The sequence below is a fragment of the Phalacrocorax aristotelis genome, chromosome 8 (genome assembly GCF_949628215.1).
Source record: "Phalacrocorax aristotelis chromosome 8, bGulAri2.1, whole genome shotgun sequence".
Taxonomy (NCBI): Eukaryota; Metazoa; Chordata; class Aves; order Suliformes; family Phalacrocoracidae; genus Phalacrocorax; species Phalacrocorax aristotelis.
This window is the reverse complement of record NC_134283.1, coordinates 36,009,543-36,025,942: the sequence shown is the minus strand read 5'-3', so window position 1 is coordinate 36,025,942 and position 16,400 is coordinate 36,009,543. Positions and strand designations below refer to the sequence as shown.

Sequence of the window (16,400 nt, the reverse complement as noted above, 5' to 3'; positions counted from 1 at the left end):
CAGAGACACACACCTGGGGTGCAGGCGCTTGGCATTTATTAGACACCAGCTGAGTGGGGATGGTGGAAACCGGGCAGCCATGGGAGCAGCAGCCCGGGCAACTGGTGCCGGCTAGAGCCGGGTGGCACCATGCAGGGGTGGGTGAGGAGAGCCCACCCGGACGGCGGGGCTGGTCACATCCTCAGGGTAGGCGAGTGCAGGGTTGTCCAGCCCCAGCCTGGCCTTGTCACGGGGATGGCCCTCGCGCTCCTCCCAGCCCTCGGGGCTGCGGCAGCGGTCGGTGCAGCAGAGGGTGGCCCGGGTGATGAGCCGGTCAAGGGGCTGCAGCGAGTGCATCCAGGCAGGGAGGAAGTCCCAGGTCTGCAGCCATTTGGGCAGGCGGCCGGGGCTGCGCACCTGCAGCGCGTTCACCAGCCCCACGAAGAAGAGGAGGCCGAGGAAGGGTGCACCCACCCCCACCAGCGCCTGCCAGCCCGCCATGGAGATGCCAAAGATGAGGGAGGGCAGCAGGAGGAAGCAGACGATGAGGTACAGCACGGCAAACCAGCGGTACTTGGCCGTGCGCTCACCCAGTGCCTTGGCCATGCGGATGGGCAGGCGGGTGAAGGGCACTGGGTACCACAGAAGGATGCCAGAGATGTTGAAGAAGAAGTGGCAAAGGGCGATCTGCAGGGGTGGCATCCCTGTTGGGCCAGGCATGCAGGCTTCCCCCAGCCCCTGTCTTGCCTGGTCCCCCCCTGCCAGCCTGGCCATGGCCCTGGGCTGCCTGTACCTGGAAGGAGCTGGCCAGCTTGTCCCCTGGGCTGGCCAGGGCAGCCAGGATGGCGGTGGTGGTGGTGCCAATGTTGGATCCCAGGGTCAGTGGATAGGCGCGCTCTATGCTGATCACCCCCAGGCCTGCAGGATAGGCACCCCATCCTGTCCCATCGCTCCTCACCAGTGTTGTCCCCATGCTCTCCCAGGGAGGCAGGGCTCTGAGCGCCCCTCTGAGCACCCCAGCACCCACGGGCCATTGTGGGGGAGGCCAGCACGTGCTTGGCCAGGACTCACCGATCAGGGGTGTGATGGCTGAGGTGAAGACAGAGCTGCTCTGCACCACGAAGGTCATCCCAGCACCCACCACCATGGCGAAGTACCCAGTGAGCCAGCTGAGTGGGTGTGGGAGGTCTGCCACGACATGGCCACGGGCAAGGGCACAGACACAAGCATGGACACGGGCATGGACACATCAGCTGGGAGCAGCCCAGAGCTCCTATGCGGTGCTGGGGAGGGGGCTGTGGGGGCTGGGCTGTGGGTATGGGGTCAGGCTGGTGGCTGGTGGCCAGGACAGCTGGGGTAGGAAGATGTGGACACCAGGGAAGCCGTGACAGCCCTAAGCAGAACAGGGATCAGGAGCAGGCAGCGGACATGGGGGTCTAGGCAGGGATGAGGATTCGGGTCAGGCAGGGATGGGTCTGAGGGTGGCAGATGGGGCTGGGGCTGGAGCTGGGTGGCTGCAGAGCAGGGAGGGGCCCATCCCACTCACCCCACAGTGGTCCCTGTCCCACTCACCAGTGTTGATGACCTTCTGGATGGCTTTGGCCACCTGCCCCTTGAGCAGGGAGTTGAGGAGTTTGACCAGGAGGATGAGGCAGGTGCAGAGCACGATGAGGGACCCGGCCAGCAGCACCAGCCCCACGGCCAGGTCGGGCAGTGGCGTGTTGGTGAAGAGGTGTTCACCTACCCCACAGCAAGGCTGGGCGAGGGGCTGGGGCCAGCCTGGCCCTGCTCACAAACCTGCCCCCCCCCAACAGCCCCACCCCTGGACCCCAGCCCCAACATCTCCCAGCCCTGCCCGACATCATGACTCCAGCCCCATGCCCAGCATTCCTTCATCCCACATAGGGCCCCCCAGCCCCACCTGCACCTCCACAGCCCTGTGCCCCTGGCCTTGCCCAAGCCCCCTGCACCCACTCACACTCCTGCCTGGTGGCATTGTGGAGGCTCTTAATGCCCTTAGTGCTGCAGTGGTCGAGGGCTGTGCAGTTCGGGGGGGACCCAAGCCCCAAGGCAGCCATCTGCAGGGAAAGGGTGGGCTGCAGCTGGCACCACGGAATCCTTGGCCAGTCCCTGCCCACCACTCACTCTCCGTGGGATTGTTTGGTGGCTCCAGCAGGGCCACGGGCCCCTCACCTGTGGGGGTGCAGGGCCACACCAGACACGAATGAGGCTCCGGTTGCGCAGGCTCTCATCCCCCATTGCAATGCCCGTGATCACTGACTTGTCCAGCTGCAATGACACACACACTGGAGAGGGCCCTCGGGGGCTGACAGCACCCCCAGCTAGGGGACTTCTTCACTGGGATGGGGACACCACTGCTAGCCTGGGGACATGGACATGACCACCATCAAAGGGACACTAGTGCTGGGGACATTGCCACCAACACACAGACAGCGATGCTGGGGGATCACCACCAGCCTGGGGACACCACGGCTGAGGAGACCTGAATGATTAGCTTGGTGAAGGGCTCTGTGATGATCTTCAGCAGGTCGGGGGCATCCTTCCCAGTGCGGATGTTGAAGGTGGCCACGACCAGATGGGTGACGTGGTGCAGGTACCCGCTCACCACCTCCAGTGGCAGCAGGACCAGCACCGACAGCCAGTTGAAGCAGTCATGCACCGTCGCACCGGCGAAGGCCCTGCACAGAAGAGCCTGTTGGCATGGGGTGGCCCCTGGGGGGTGGCCCCAGGGAGCAGCCCCCAGCCCCCCCAGACCCCTCTGCCCTGACCAGCTCTCACCGTTTGAACTCACTGCGGTCACCAGCCTGCATGAGGGCCACGATGGTGTTGGTGACAGAGGTGCCGATGTTGGAGCCCATGATGATGGGGATGGCAGAGCGTACTTCCAGCACTGGGAACAGAGTCCTGCTAGCCCAGCATGGCCCAGCTCAGCATGACCCTGTCCAGCCACGCCATCCCCCATCCTCAGGTCCCAGGGAACCCCATGGGTGCACTCACGCCCCGAGGAGACCATGCTGACGATTATGGAGGTGGAGGTGGAGGAGCTCTGCACCAGCACTGTCACCAGGATGCCCACCACCAGCCCAGCCACTGGGTTGGAGAGGATGGCATTGTCCTTGAAGATGTCCCCGGCTACCTTGCCTGTGAGAGAGCGTGAGTGGCAGGGTGCTGGCACAGTGGGTGCCACCAGCCACCCAGGTGCCCCTGCCACCCTACCTCCAGCCAGTTGAAAGGCAGAGCTGAGCACATCCAGGGAGCACACAAAGAGGTACAGGAACCCGAACATCAGGGGCACCTTGAGAAGGGAGACACAGATGGACTGGACCTTGACCCAGCACCCCAGCTCTGTGCAAGACAAGAGAGAGTGTTAAACACCAGCTGCAGCATGGCCCTGGCTCCCCAGGCTCCCACAGCCCCACACCATCTTCCTATGTCCCCGGTGGGATGGTGCTAATGTCCCCAGCTATGCCACCACTTCCCAGGTCCCCTCCACATCCTTCCAGCCTGGAACACCTTGTGGTGACCACCTCCATTGCCCCTCAGCTCTGCCCATGGCACCCTGAGGGTCTCCCCTGCTGGCAGGCAGCCCACCATGCTGGGGCTCCAGCTGGGGTGAGTGAGGCCTGGCACAGGGAGCAGCAGGAATTGCTACCAGTCCCAGGGGCAAAGCATGGGCTCTCCTGGCACCCCCATGGCCCCCCTGGGTGCCTCCAGCAGGTCTCTAGGGTTCTCACCAACCTGGGTGCATTGTGCCTTGGGGGGCACACCCCAGGGGTCTCACCTGGCTTCTGCAGCTCATCCAAGCCCAGCCGGGGCCCCTGCCAGGGCAGTGCATCCAGCTCGTACCGCTCCCTGCCCTCGCCCAGGCGCCCCGGGGAGCCAGGGCAGGGGAAGCCATGGTCAGGGCAAGGCACCGCACTGACGGTGAAGGTGCAGGCGTGGGCACCTGGCAGCCGGTGCAGAGCTGGGAAGAGGGGGCACCATGTTACCGTCCCATCCTTGCGGGGACCCCCCATGCAGAGGAGAGCTGGGCACTGCCCAGGCCAGGATTTGGCCAGAAGCAGTACTGAGCCCGGTGGGGAAAGGAAAAGGAGGAGGAGGAGAGCTGGGGGAACCTACCTTGCGGGCTGGGGCAGTAGGCAAACTGGGGTGCATGCACCACCCTTCCTCCCCGCACTGGGCAGCGAGGCAGGGCCGGGCTCTCCCTCCTGTAGGGCAGCATCACTCCTGCTGAGACTGAGCAGAGGCAGCTGCAGGTCACTACGGTGGCGCCACAGCTGTGCTGCACTGACAACCACCAGCCCTCAGAATCCCTGCAGTGCTGGCACCACCAAGGAGGACCATCCCATCACCTGATAGTCCCCTGGGCCACCAGCCACTGTTGTACCACCCCAGTGAGCTCCCACAAGGGCAGCCAGCCCAGGTGGAGGGGACACGAGGAGGGGACCCCTCCTGCCCAGTGCCCTGCTCACCTGGGGCTGGCCGGGCACTCAGAGCAGTGCCATGTCCACATGCCACATCCACGCGTCCCCCCAGCAAAGTGGCCCGCAGTGCACTGCAGACCTTTATATGCACGCCAAGAGCAAAGTCTAAGGAGCCCTGTGTTGCCCCTCGCCTCCGCTCGCTGCTCACCTCCTCCCCAGAAATTCCTGCAGTTAATGGGTAATCCCGCGGCATCCCACATCAGCCACGGCCCTGGGGTGGGATGGGGCACACGCCCCCAGGGTACTGCACTGCTGGCACACCCTGCTTCACTGCAGGAGGCTCAGCATTGCCCCTGGGCAAGCAGCTGCCAGGCAGCGGGGAGAAAAGCCAGGGTGGTGCTGGAGCACAGTGCCTGAGGGGTGATGCTGGAGCAGCCTCAGCTCTCCATTACGTGGTGCTGGATGCTTCATCCCCTGCATGAAAGGAAGAGGAAGAGGAGAAGGGCCCAGTGCTGGCACTGCTGGGGTGTCCCAAACCGGAGGTGAGGCCACGTGGCACATCCACCATCTTCCATGCCATCTAAGCATCAGCTGTGAGGAACCTGGCTCTGCCCAGGGCATGCACCATCCTTGCCGCCAGGGCATTGGCAGTGGGTTATGTCAGCATGGGCGTGGTCCCTGTGTCCTGCTGCTTGTGGTGACAGTGGCACATGGCCCAGCTCAGCCCATGCCAGGGGCTCAGCATGGAGCAGCTGGCGGCACTGCAAGGGCTGTGTGGGGCAGAGCCCATGTCTTCCCAGCATGTGTGATGCCAGGGTGGGCAGGAGCAGAGCAATGCCAGCATTGCCGTCACCACCTCGTCAACACCATTTTATCATTACCCGCTGTTTACGCACCTCTGGCCAAGTTTCCATCCACCCACAAGGTGCCTGGCCAGCTTGCATCCATGTCTGTCTCAGGGAGAGCCAGCGGCAAAGGCCCGTCCAGCCCTGGTGCCTGTGGGGCACGGAGAGGCCTTGTGGCTGTCACATCCCCATTCATCTGGAACTGTGAACTCCTGGGACTCACCACCATGGACGAGCCAGACATGATTGTACAAGGGAAGCAAGTGGAGATCCCTTGGATACCCCAGGGTGCTCAGGGACAGCCAGCGGACATGCCAGCCTGAGGACCTCCATGCCGCTGCTGGAGCATCACTGAGCCTCTGCCAAGTCACAAACTGTTGGAGCCGAATGCTCAGGAGGTGCCATGGCAGGGGATATGTCCTGCCTCTGCAGGGCCTGGGGACCTTCCAACCCTTCTGTCTACGGACAGTGGCACCTGCAGATCCCCATGCCAGGCTGTGGCAAGCAGGAGGCTGATGCCCACGCTTGTCCCATGCCTGGGAGCCCTTGGCCAGCTGCCCCCACAATCATTAACCCAGTGAGGCCCTGGCAGCTCCAGCTGTCACTCATTGACAGGGTCAGGGCTGAAGTCCTTGGCCGTGTCAGCCCTGCAGTGTCCCCTACACCATCAGTGGTACTAGGAAAACAAGATCCTGGCACTGCCCCTTGCTGCTGGGCAGTAGGGCACCGGGGCTGAGGGCTGGCTACAGCCCTGCCCTGGCCCTGGGGGGCTCCGTGGGGTATGAGGGAGCTGGGGGGACATTGCTGTCGGGAAAACCACCATCCAGCCTCGGCAGCAGAGGAAGAAGAGGGATGCAATGTCCAGGCAATGCTCTTTATTTCCCCCGGTTTCACACCACAGATGTGACTGAGCAGCACCACAGAGACACAGGGGGGCTCTGACCTGGGCCGCAGGGCCGCAGCCGGCCGTGGCAGTGTGGGCCTGGGTGGACATGCCCTCCCAGTCCCTGCACGAGCCCTGGGGCTGCCTTGGGCCACCTCTCTGCCTCTGGCCAGGCAGTGGTGACAGAGCAGTGACCCAGGGAAGGGCTCCAGCACACACGGTCTATGGAGGGATCTCCTGGCTGCTGTTGGGGTGCTGCCTCCATTGCAGACTGTGTCTGGGATGTCTGGAGACACATGGCTGCTGGGGATGGGACCCACAGGGTACAGCCAGGTCCATCAGAGCCAGGCTCAAGGTTACAGTGCAGCACAGCCACCAGCACGGATGCCAGGCTGGGCACACGCTGGGTACCTGCACACAAGGCTGAGATGGCCAGCACCCAGGGATGCTGCATTCCTCTGGCACCAGGCAGGCCTATTCCTGAGGGCTGAGTACCCACAGCCCAGCCGGGCCAGGGCAGGGGAACTACGGATACCTGTTCCTCCGGGGTTGCTTCAGCAGCTGCCCACGCAAGGCCTCCCTGTGGGACAAGGAAGGCTTCTTTAGCACGACCTGCTGGCTCTGTCTCTTTCTGCTTGGGGCAGGAACCAGGCACCCTGCTCCACAATGGCAGTGCTATTGCAGCAGGATCAGGCCCAGCCATGCTCACGCAATGCAGACGGTAACAACCTGCCTCGGGCACAGGCTGGCAGGGCCATGCTTACCTTCCCTGGGAAGGGTAGACTTGCACATCAACAACAGGGGAAGCCCTGTTCCCTTGGGGTTAGGGACCGGATTCAGCCCTCAGCTCCAGACACACCTTCTCCTGACCCTGCCTGCCTGCAGCACTGGGGTTTGGGGCTGGACCCTACCTTGCCACCCCACCTACCCTCTCTACCCCACAAGCCCTTTGGCTGGAAGGGTGCTTTCCCCACCCGAACAGTCAGTGGGGCTGTGCCAGCCCGGCACAGGCAGGATTTGCTGGGTGGGCAGTTCTGCCACAGACAGAGGCACTGGGCAGGACAGCACCAGGCATGCGTGGGACATTGCAAAGTGCTTTGCAATAGGGGTTCAAACTATGTACAGGACCCCCTTGACGTGCACCATGATGCAACCCCACTGAGGGGCATGGCAGCTGCTAAACCACTCACAGCGACATGACACAACAGTTTGGGACAGGATGTGGATGAATCTGCAGTCCGGGCAGTGTCAGTGGTGCAGGGCAAGGGCTGTTGAGCCCGTGTTGAACCCCAGCATGGCCCGGGGGGGTACCACGTGCCAGGTGCAGACGTGCAGCAGGACTCATCGGAGCTCATGGTCGACCGCAGGCTGAGCCAGCGTGGGCTCTGTGGGCTGAGGATGGCCGTTTCCCTCAGAGCCTGGATGAGGGGTGTGGGGCTGATCCGACCCACTGCAGGCGCTGTCGTGCTGCCCAGGAAGCTGAAGGAAGTCAGGCAGGACCAGGTCCTCCTTGGAGAGCAACCCACGCTGGTCATTGGCCCGGCAGCTCTGGGCACGGTTCAGTAGCTCCACCAATCCTGGGGGAAAGGCAGGTCACGCACCTGAGCCCGGCACTCAGGCTCCTGTCCTAATGCCTCGGCTGCCCTCTCCACCTGGTGTGACCCTGAACATGCCCCAGGCACAGCATCTGCACCTTATCCCTGCTCCATGCCAGCACCCATGGGACCCTGCACCCATCCCCAGCACACTGGGGGACCCCAAGTCCCCCACAGCACATCCCCAGCATTGTGGGACCCTGCGCTCATCTTCAGCAAACTGGGGGCCCTGCAACCCTCACCCCGTGTTTTGCCTTAGCCCCTCAGGTTTCAGACATGCCAGGTCTCACCTTCCAGGTCGTATGTGCGGCGGTTCAGGTTCGTGGCAGCTGCAGACCGGGGCCGGGAGAAGGAGGGCATCTCCCACAGCGTGCCAGACTCTGTTCCTGTTGAGCTTCCCTCCTGCGATGAGCAGCCCAGGCCTCAGCGATGGGGCAAGGAAGCAGTGTTCCCCCAGCCCATGTCACCATTGCCCTCCCACAGCCTGGTTCCCGCCTTGCCACCCACTGCCCGGTCCCATGGCATGTGTCAGGATCGCAGACCTTCCCCATGGACCATGGCAGCAGCTGTTGGGGCATCTCTGACCGGGGTGGTGGGATATTGAGCTCACCTCACTCCGGAGTGGGGAGGGGGCGGCCGCAGCCTCAGCGCTTTCCATCACTCGTATTTCTGCAAAGTAAGTGATGGTCAGCACCCCAGTCCTGGCCCAGCTGGTGACAGGATGGAGCCCATCCCAGGAAGCAGGAGGCATGGCCAGCAGAATGCAGCCTGGCCCTGGGAGTGCTCTGGGTGTGAGACCTGGCCTGTAGGGGGGACACAGCTTGGAGGGGCAGACACTTACCCGCCAGTGTTTCCAGGACGAGTTTCTGAGCAGCCACTGTGCTGACTAGCTTCTCCAGGTCCACGGTGTCTGGCTCACCTTGCTGCAACAGGAAGAGCCAGCCAGTGTCATGCTTGCTCTTGCACAGCAAAGGCACCCAGGCTGAGGACCTGTGAGCTCCCTGGCCAGACTCTGCTGGGTCACAGGCTGCACAGTGCAGAGCACACCCACCGGTCCCTCCTGGCCCACTGTGGGGTGCCACAGCCCATCTCAGACACTGGTGACCCTCCACAAGCTCGCAGGCTGCCCCTGGCATGGACTGTTGCTCCCTACCACCTGGTCACTGCCAACAGCCAACAGCCCCTGGCCCAAGCCTCAAACCTGGGCCACCCCCACACACAGCATCCTGGCTGCAGGAGGCTGGGTCTGTGCCACCGAGGTGTGAGCCCTCACCCGCCGCAGCAGCACCAGCTCCATGCTCACGCCGTACTTCCCCAGCACGGGCTGCAGCGCTTCCCGGATGCGCTTGGTTGACTTTGCTGTGATTCGGATGGTCTTATTGAGGGAGGAGATTTCCAGCCTGTACAGGGGGAGAAGAGGCTGTCTGCAGGCAAACACAGACAGGCAGGACAGGCAGGGGCAGAGGCAGGGTGTTCAGCACTGCCTGGGGGTTGGGTGTGGGGCACCGCAGGAGGCCACATGTGATACGGACCAGACACATGTGGGCAACAGCATCAGCCCCGAAGCCCCCACTCACTCAAAGCTTATCCTGTTCTCCAGCTTCACCTCCTGGTCTGCCAACACGGAGGAGTCCTGGTCTAGCACCAGCGCTTTCTGCAAGAGCCAAACGATCAGGAGAGAGCAAGCAGAGTGGCACATGGTCCCAGCCCAGGGACAGTCTGGTTGGCAGGAGCACCCTCTCCACCCCTGCTCCACCCTACCTGCTCATTCCCCACCAGGTAGACCTTGACATCAGGGAGGCTGAAGCCACGCTTCTCGCATATCCCTGCCAGCATGTCGCGGATGGAGTGGCCAGGCCGGACAGAGGCCAGTGAGGCTGTACCATCAGGCAGGTACACACAGCAGTACTTCATGGGCTTGGCCGGCAGCTCTGCCTCACTGCCTCCCAGGCTCTTCCGATGGCCCTGCAGGAGGGATGTGGTGGGATAAGCACAGCCAGTGGCAGCGTGATGCTGTGGGGCTGGTGTGGTGACAACTCACCTCCGTCCAGGGGCTGGTGGCTGTGCTGGCTGAGGACAGGAAGCCCAGGTCCAGGCTGGCTGAGGAGTTAAGTGAGCCCTGGGACTCCCGCCACAGCATGGTGCTCCCACCGCCTTCTCCCCCCTCTAGGACAGAGAGAGGGGTGGTGGGGACCACAGGCACCCTTCAAGGGTGGCACAGCCCCTCTGCCCCACTCAGCACAGCACCTACCTGCCCAGGAGGGCTCCCGCCGCTCTCCCTTCCTGAAGGACCGGCGGGGGCTACGGTTGGCACCACTGCCTACTGTCTCCACTCCCAGTGGGAGGGACTTGCCCAGCTTCAGCTTTGACTTCTGGGGTGAACAGAGAATCATCTCAGCGTGGGGACATCCAAGACTGCCCAATCCCTTTCCCCGGTCCCCCAAACCGCTTGTCCGTCCTCAACCTGGGGCTGGGTTTGCTCCAAGCAGCAGGGACGGGACCCATCACAATTTTCTCAGGCCAAGGGACAGGTCCCTGTCCCCCATTCCCATCCCCCTCACCTTGCTGAGGTCAGGCGGGGGACTGCTGCTGCGGGAGTGGGGCCGCAGGTCAGGCAGGGGCTGCCCCTGGCTCTCTGCCCGCAGGCAGGCCTGGTAGAGGGGGGATTTCACAAAGCGCGTGTAGCTGTCAAACTTCATCAGGTTAAAGATCTGCAAAGGGAGGATGTGTGTGATTAAGACCCCTGCCCACCTACAGCTCAGTCTGGCCACTGCCCTGTGGCATGGCCCCATGGCAACAGCAGCGATGCTGGGTGATGTGCAGGGTGGGCTGGAGCACAGATGCTGCTCGTACCTGGAGCTGCTGGATACGAAACATGTCTGGGGAGGGGGTGGCCAGCATGTCCTCCCCAATCCAGGCCTGCTTGTCAATGTTCACGGGACTGACTGAGTGGCTGGAGAGGAACTCATCGTAGATTCGCCGTGCCTCCTGGGCCAGCTGGGGGAGCAGGGAGTCAGGCTGGGACCAGGAATCCCTTCCTCACTGCTACCCTGTGGGGAGCCCCTGGCTCATCCCATGGAGCCACCTGAGCCCTGAGGGACCAAGTCCCCTCTGGGATCAGCTTGGTACCTGGGCTTCAGAATGGACATCAGAGCCAGCCGTCCCCATGCAGTGCCAAGCTCTGGGCACAACACGACAGTCTCTCCACAGAGGTACAGCCCGAGGTAGGAACCATCCCCCCAGCTGCATGGCTCTGTCCCCATGAGCCTGTCTAGCTCTCTGCCCTTGCTGTTGTGTCCTCCCAGCAGCACTCTCCACCCTCTGGCTGCCCAGGGGGGAAGAAGCACGTCCTGCTCCATGGGGCAGGCAGTCCCAGCTGTGGCTTTTCAGATGCACATCACATCTTTCTCCTTATCACTCCCACAAGACAACCCAGCTGGCTCAGCCTCCCCAAACAGGGGTCTGCCAGAATCCTGGGACATGCAGGCACGACAGAAACCTCCACCTCTGCCCACATCCCTCCTAGCAGCTGCGTGACCCAGGCTCATTCGCACTGTGGCTGTGTGGAGGCTGGTACCTGCTGCGTGTCACTAGCTGGGATCTGCTGAAAGCGCTCGCATGCCTGCCAGAAGTAGACGTTTTCGGCGCTGAACTCCTTCTTGAGGAACTCCTGCAGGGAAGAGAGAGCTGCTGGCTTGGCCGGCACCGTGCCTGTAGGATGGCTGGCTGCCAATGGCAAAGGGAAGCAGGGACTGAGGTCTGGGATGCAGCACTCACAGTGAAGTAAGTGACGGCCACGCGGTCCTGCAGCAGCGTCTCAAAGGATTCGGCCCAGCTGGCCACAGAGCCCTGTGCGGAGCCACGGGTGGCCGGTGGTCCCGGCAGGCTATTAACGCTGTGGTTGCTGCCACGGGCCCTGGAGGTGTTTAACTCTGAGAGAGAAAAATGGTCAGTTCTGGCTGCTGGGGTGTCACTGAATGTCACCCCCACATTACACCCCATATCTGTAGCAAGTTTATCTGCCTGATCCCGATCGGAGCTGGCAAGCCCTCGGGTAGGGAATGCAAAGAGCATCACAGCAGCATTCTTGGCAGATCGAGTGCAATGGTGCCACAGCTTGCACCTTCCAGCATGACAGCCATCCCCGCCAGTACTGGTCATCCTCCCCTGCCCAGAGTGTCACCGTGACTCCACCTGTGACTCATCTCCCAGGGGAACAAAGCCCATACATGGGGATGGCACCCATCTGGGGAGGGAAAGCAGGGTGGAAGGGGACATGGGGGGCACATGATGTGAAGGGAAGGTCAGATGATGGGTGAGGTGCCTGAACTTAACTTCTCTGCGCCTCTGGCCATGACAAGGAACAAAGTCAGCAAGAGTAGGGCACAGAAAGTGTCATCCCCATGTCCCAACCCCAAGGAAACCCTCCCTCGGGGAAACCCAAAGTGACCTTGCATTCAAACGGAGTCCTTCAGTCAAAAAGATGGAAGTTCCCAGGGGCAACCCCAGCTTTTGAACTGGTTTGGCTGGTGAGCAACTGGGAGCAGAAGGTCATTTGCAAGAGAAGGTAAATGTATGCAAGCAGGGCTCTCCTAGCAAAGCCAGTGGGCACAAAGGAGGTGGCAGGGTGCTGCTTTGCCAGGCTCCCCACCCTTCTCCTCCTGTCCAAAACACTGGATAACTGTGCACACCCCGTGCATGCAGGTGGGAACAGCAGCCACTGACACCCCATGCTGGAAGGATCATTCAGCAGGGCTGAGATGGGCAGATGAGCCATCTGAGATATCCAGTGCATAATGAGACCAACAGACAGACAGACTCCCTCAGGGAACCTGGGGCTGGCTGGTACCCAGGTTCTGCTTTCCCCAGGAAGCCCCTCAGCCCCCAGCACCCAAGGGTGCCAACTGAGCAGCCTGAAGGGAGGGACAGGTAACATGGGGCCGTGCGGGAGGAGTGGGGGGATATGGAGAGTCTCTGGCACAGGGCTCAGCCCAGCACTGTGGGGGCCTGGCTGCGCACCCGCCCGCGGCACAGCCTGTGCTGACACAGGACCTGGTGCTCTGCTGGCTCCTTGCCCCTGGCACCAGACTGTCTGTGGGCTTCCCCCTCCCCTGAAGATGATGCTGGCCTCCCGTCCTGGAGCAAAGAGCAGCCTTACCTCCATCTGACACAGCTGGGCCCTGTGGGGGTGGAGAGAAGAGAGGTGAGAGGGGGCACAAGGCATCTGCCGGCCCAGTGGAGCGGTACCCAGGCAGGTGGCAGTGTCAGGGCAAGGCCAGTCCGAACCCAAGAGCAAGGGACATGGGCTGCCAGCAAACACCACTCTGGTGTTATCTGCAAACAGGATGGCTGCCCCACAGCAGGAGCAGGACACAGGGCTCCCAGCCTGTGGGCAGCGAGCAGGGGTGGGAGGTTACGAGGGGTGCACAGATTTTCTCCCACCTTCTGTGCATCTGCTGCCCTGGGCCCAGGCCAGCAATTGGGAAAGGGCAGATGCTATCAGAAGTAACCCTGCCAATGCTGCCAGGGGAGGAGAGAAGCAGCCTCCCCGGCACAGGAAGAGGAGGGGAGGAGGGGAGGGAAGGAAGGACAACCACAGCCCTAGGCAGGCAAACTTACTGCTCCCTCCTTCCTTGGGGCCTGGGGCTACTGGAGGGCAGATGGCCAAAAATGGGGTCTGGGTCCTGCCAGAGCTGCCAGCCCTGGGCAGAGCAGGACAGAGTGCCCTGCAGCATCCCCTGGGCTGCCCCAGATGCCTGCTCCAAGACCTAAAGCAAGCAGGCAGATGGGCAGAGCCTCCACTGTCAAAGACCAGTCAAGCACTCCCTGCACAGTGCTGCCTCTCATTGCCTGCCTGGGGCCACACTGAAGCGGTCCCCTTGACCTGGCTGGCCAGTGCCCGTACCCTGCCAGCCCCACGCACTCCAGCCTGTCACCACGCCAGACCCACACACCCCTCCCTGCCTCCCCTGCCTCCTACCCCAGCCCCACTGTCCCACCCCTGCCTGTCCCTGCCACCCCACCCCACACGCTGCTGCCATGCCCCTTACCCCAGCCCCACACACCCCTATCTTGTCATCCGCTTGCTCTCCCCCATCCATCCCTGTTGCCCACACCCACATAGCTCTGGCCTGCCTGTGCTGCCCAGTCCCACACAACCCAGCACTGCTGACTCCTGTTTACCCCAGCCCCACACATCACTGCTTGCCCATTAACCCAGTGCCATACACTCCCACTTATATCACTGTCTCAGCCTCACAGATCCCTGCCTCCTCATCCCCATAGCCCCACATATCCCTGCTTGCCTGTTATCCAGCCCCATTTTCCACTGCCTGCCCTAATACCCTTCTACATCTCTGCCTGCTGTGGATACCCAAGCCCCATACACCCCTGCCTGCCCGGTACCTAGCCCCACAACCCCTGCCTGCCTGTTATCCATCCCATACCCCTTTGCCCGCCTGTTACCTGGCCCCATACATCCCTCTGCCTACCCATTATCCGCCCCAAAGCCCCCTGCCTGCCCGTTATCCGCCCCAGACACCCCCCCCTCCCGCCTGCCCGGTACCCGGCCCCACGCCGGGCGGGGCCGCCCCGGAGGATTGGGACTGGCGCCCCGGGCCGGGCCGGGCCGGGACTCACCATGCGGCCGTTGTGGACCAGCAGCAGCTTGGCCTTGCCCTGCATGCCTGGCACCGCCCGGCCCAGCCCGCTACCGGCGCGGCCCGCGGCCCCGCAGCATCCCCGGCCGGCGGCGCGGTGCGGAGCGGTGCGGTGCGGTGCGGTGCGGAGCGGTGCGGTGCGGAGCGGTGCGGTGCAGCCCTCCCGGCCCGGCCCGGCGCTCCCCGGCACTACCGCTTTCGGCTGCCACAGGAAGTGTCGCCATGGGAACCGAGACCGCAGCGGGGGGAGCGGAGCCGCCCTCCCGCCCCGTGCCGCCTCCGCCACTGGCCCCGGCACCGCCCCGGTGGGCCCCGGCCCCGGCCCCGGCTTCTGGCCAGGGGGCGCCGCGGCCCCGTCCCCATGCCCATCTCTATCCCCGTCCCTGTCCCTGTCTACATCCCTGTCCCTGTCTCCATCCCCATCCCTTTCCCCAACCCTGCCCCCATCCCCAACCCCATTCCCATCCCTGTCCCCATCCCTGTCCCAATCCCCCACCCCATCCCCATCCCTGTCCCCATCCCCATCTCCATTCCCATCTCTGTCGCCATCCCCATCCCTGTCCCGGTTTCCATCTGCACCCACATTCCCATGCCCAGCCCTATCCCTGTCATCATCTGCATCTCTGACCCCATCCCCATCTGCATCCTCATCCCTGTCCCTATCCCCATCTGAATCACCATCCACATCCACAACCCTAACCCTGTCTCCATCTGCATCCACATCTCTGACTCCATCCCCATCCCCATCTGAATCCCCATCAGAACCCTGTCCCAATCCCCATCCCCATCCCACTCAGTCCCCATGGCCAGCATGGCCTGTGCTGTCTTGGCATCACCACTCCCAGCCCCAAGGGGGCTCCTCCCGGGCATCCATCACCCCAGGGAAGGGGCTGCAGGGGAGCACCAGCACACCCAATGCACCCCTCCACCAGCCTGCTGCCACTCGCCCTGCTCACACCCGGCTCTGTGCCAAGCAGGGGCTCTGGGGATGGTCCCTAGGGCCATGCTGCTGCTGCCATTAGCAGCTGGCATTCGGGGACAGTCGCCTGTGCCGTGGATGCCGGCGGAGCCTGGCAGAGAGGAGTGGTGGACGTGCAGCTTGGAGTCACCAAACTGATGCCTAAGCAGTTTTCCCCATCTCCTAGGTTGGGGTTCCATGTTCATCAGCAACCACAAACCAGTCAAGGATATTTTAGGATATTTGTTAGGAAATATAAGTAACTAACAGTTACAGGATAAACCACAGAGCACCATGGCAACCCACTCATGGAAATGCTAATAACTGGGACGTAAGGTGGGTGATTAACCTATCAAAAGCAGAACCCTCATATTAAGTTGGGTGCAGATCTATGCAGAGAAAAATGAAGTGTTCCCACCGTGAACAGGCACAAAAGCAGCACAGCATTAGCAGCCGCAGCCCTGGCAGGGTCTATGGGCAGGGGGTAGCGAGGTGGCCTCTGCTGCTGCCCCTCTGCCTGCTGCGGCATGGAGCAGCAGTGGGGGGGGGTGATCCTGCTTCTCCTGTTCCCTTTGTCAGAGTGTAGCTGCGTTGTTTGGCTTGGCTTTGCAACGGGAGTTATAAATAAAAATGTCTCACCAAGAGTGCGTGACTCACGGTCCTTACCACAAGGATAACCTCTCTGCTGAGAAACCCGATCTGAGGACTGAACTGCAGCATGCAAGAATCAAAGACATTGCTTAGTTAACATATTTAATCCAAATGGTGAACGGATAAGCCCCTCACCCTACCTGGGCTGGGGTGGGCTGCTGCGGAAGGTGCCTGTGCCCCTCTGGACCCCTGTCCTGTGCCACCCTCGACCTCTGGCTGCCAACAGCCCAACCCTCGACCTGCTCCAGGGCCTGGTGGTTTCCCTCCGACAGCAGCAGGGATCTGCTGCAGTGGCTGACGTGGCCTTGAGCAGCTCCAGCCTCAGTGTTACTTCCAGCCACCCTCCAAGTGGGCAGCTCAGGGGTGCTGGTGTCACCTCACCCTG

At 62.6% G+C, this 16,400-nt stretch overlaps 2 protein-coding genes across 8 annotated transcripts; both read right to left on the bottom strand.

Moving 5' to 3' along the window:
* Window positions 1–14: 14 nt before the first annotated feature.
* On the bottom strand, window positions 15–4,643 carry SLC34A1 (solute carrier family 34 member 1). Of its 6 annotated transcripts, none has more exons than XM_075102483.1 (13): window positions 4,473–4,642; window positions 4,120–4,287; window positions 3,782–3,964; window positions 3,217–3,345; window positions 2,998–3,141; window positions 2,779–2,890; window positions 2,483–2,678; window positions 2,173–2,268; window positions 1,958–2,057; window positions 1,552–1,719; window positions 1,051–1,167; window positions 773–897; window positions 15–666 (listed from the first exon to the last, which is right to left on the bottom strand). In XM_075102483.1, exons 2-13 carry the CDS (start codon window positions 4,220–4,222, stop codon window positions 112–114), a joined length of 2,028 nt encoding a protein of 675 aa, XP_074958584.1. In that variant the 5' UTR covers window positions 4,223–4,287; window positions 4,473–4,642; the 3' UTR covers window positions 15–111. The 6 variants fall into 6 exon arrangements, with proteins under 6 accessions (XP_074958584.1, XP_074958583.1, XP_074958585.1 ...); XM_075102482.1 differs by having other exon boundaries at window positions 4,120–4,282; XM_075102484.1 differs by having other exon boundaries at window positions 4,120–4,260.
* Window positions 4,644–6,129: 1,486 nt separating this feature from the next.
* RGS14 (regulator of G protein signaling 14) lies at window positions 6,130–14,653 on the bottom strand. 2 transcript variants are annotated; one of them, XM_075102480.1, is made up of 15 exons: window positions 14,387–14,653; window positions 12,906–12,927; window positions 11,525–11,679; window positions 11,325–11,417; window positions 10,601–10,744; window positions 10,309–10,458; window positions 9,999–10,119; window positions 9,789–9,913; window positions 9,509–9,712; window positions 9,325–9,401; window positions 9,021–9,147; window positions 8,589–8,670; window positions 8,358–8,416; window positions 8,038–8,149; window positions 6,130–7,729 (listed from the first exon to the last, which is right to left on the bottom strand). In XM_075102480.1, the coding sequence occupies exons 1-15, from the start codon at window positions 14,429–14,431 to the stop codon at window positions 7,494–7,496; spliced, it is 1,752 nt and encodes a 583-aa protein (XP_074958581.1). In that variant the 5' UTR covers window positions 14,432–14,653; the 3' UTR covers window positions 6,130–7,493. The 2 variants fall into 2 exon arrangements, with proteins under 2 accessions (XP_074958581.1, XP_074958580.1); XM_075102479.1 differs by lacking the exon at window positions 10,601–10,744 and having other exon boundaries at window positions 14,387–14,547.
* Between the last annotated feature and the right edge of the window lie 1,747 nt (window positions 14,654–16,400).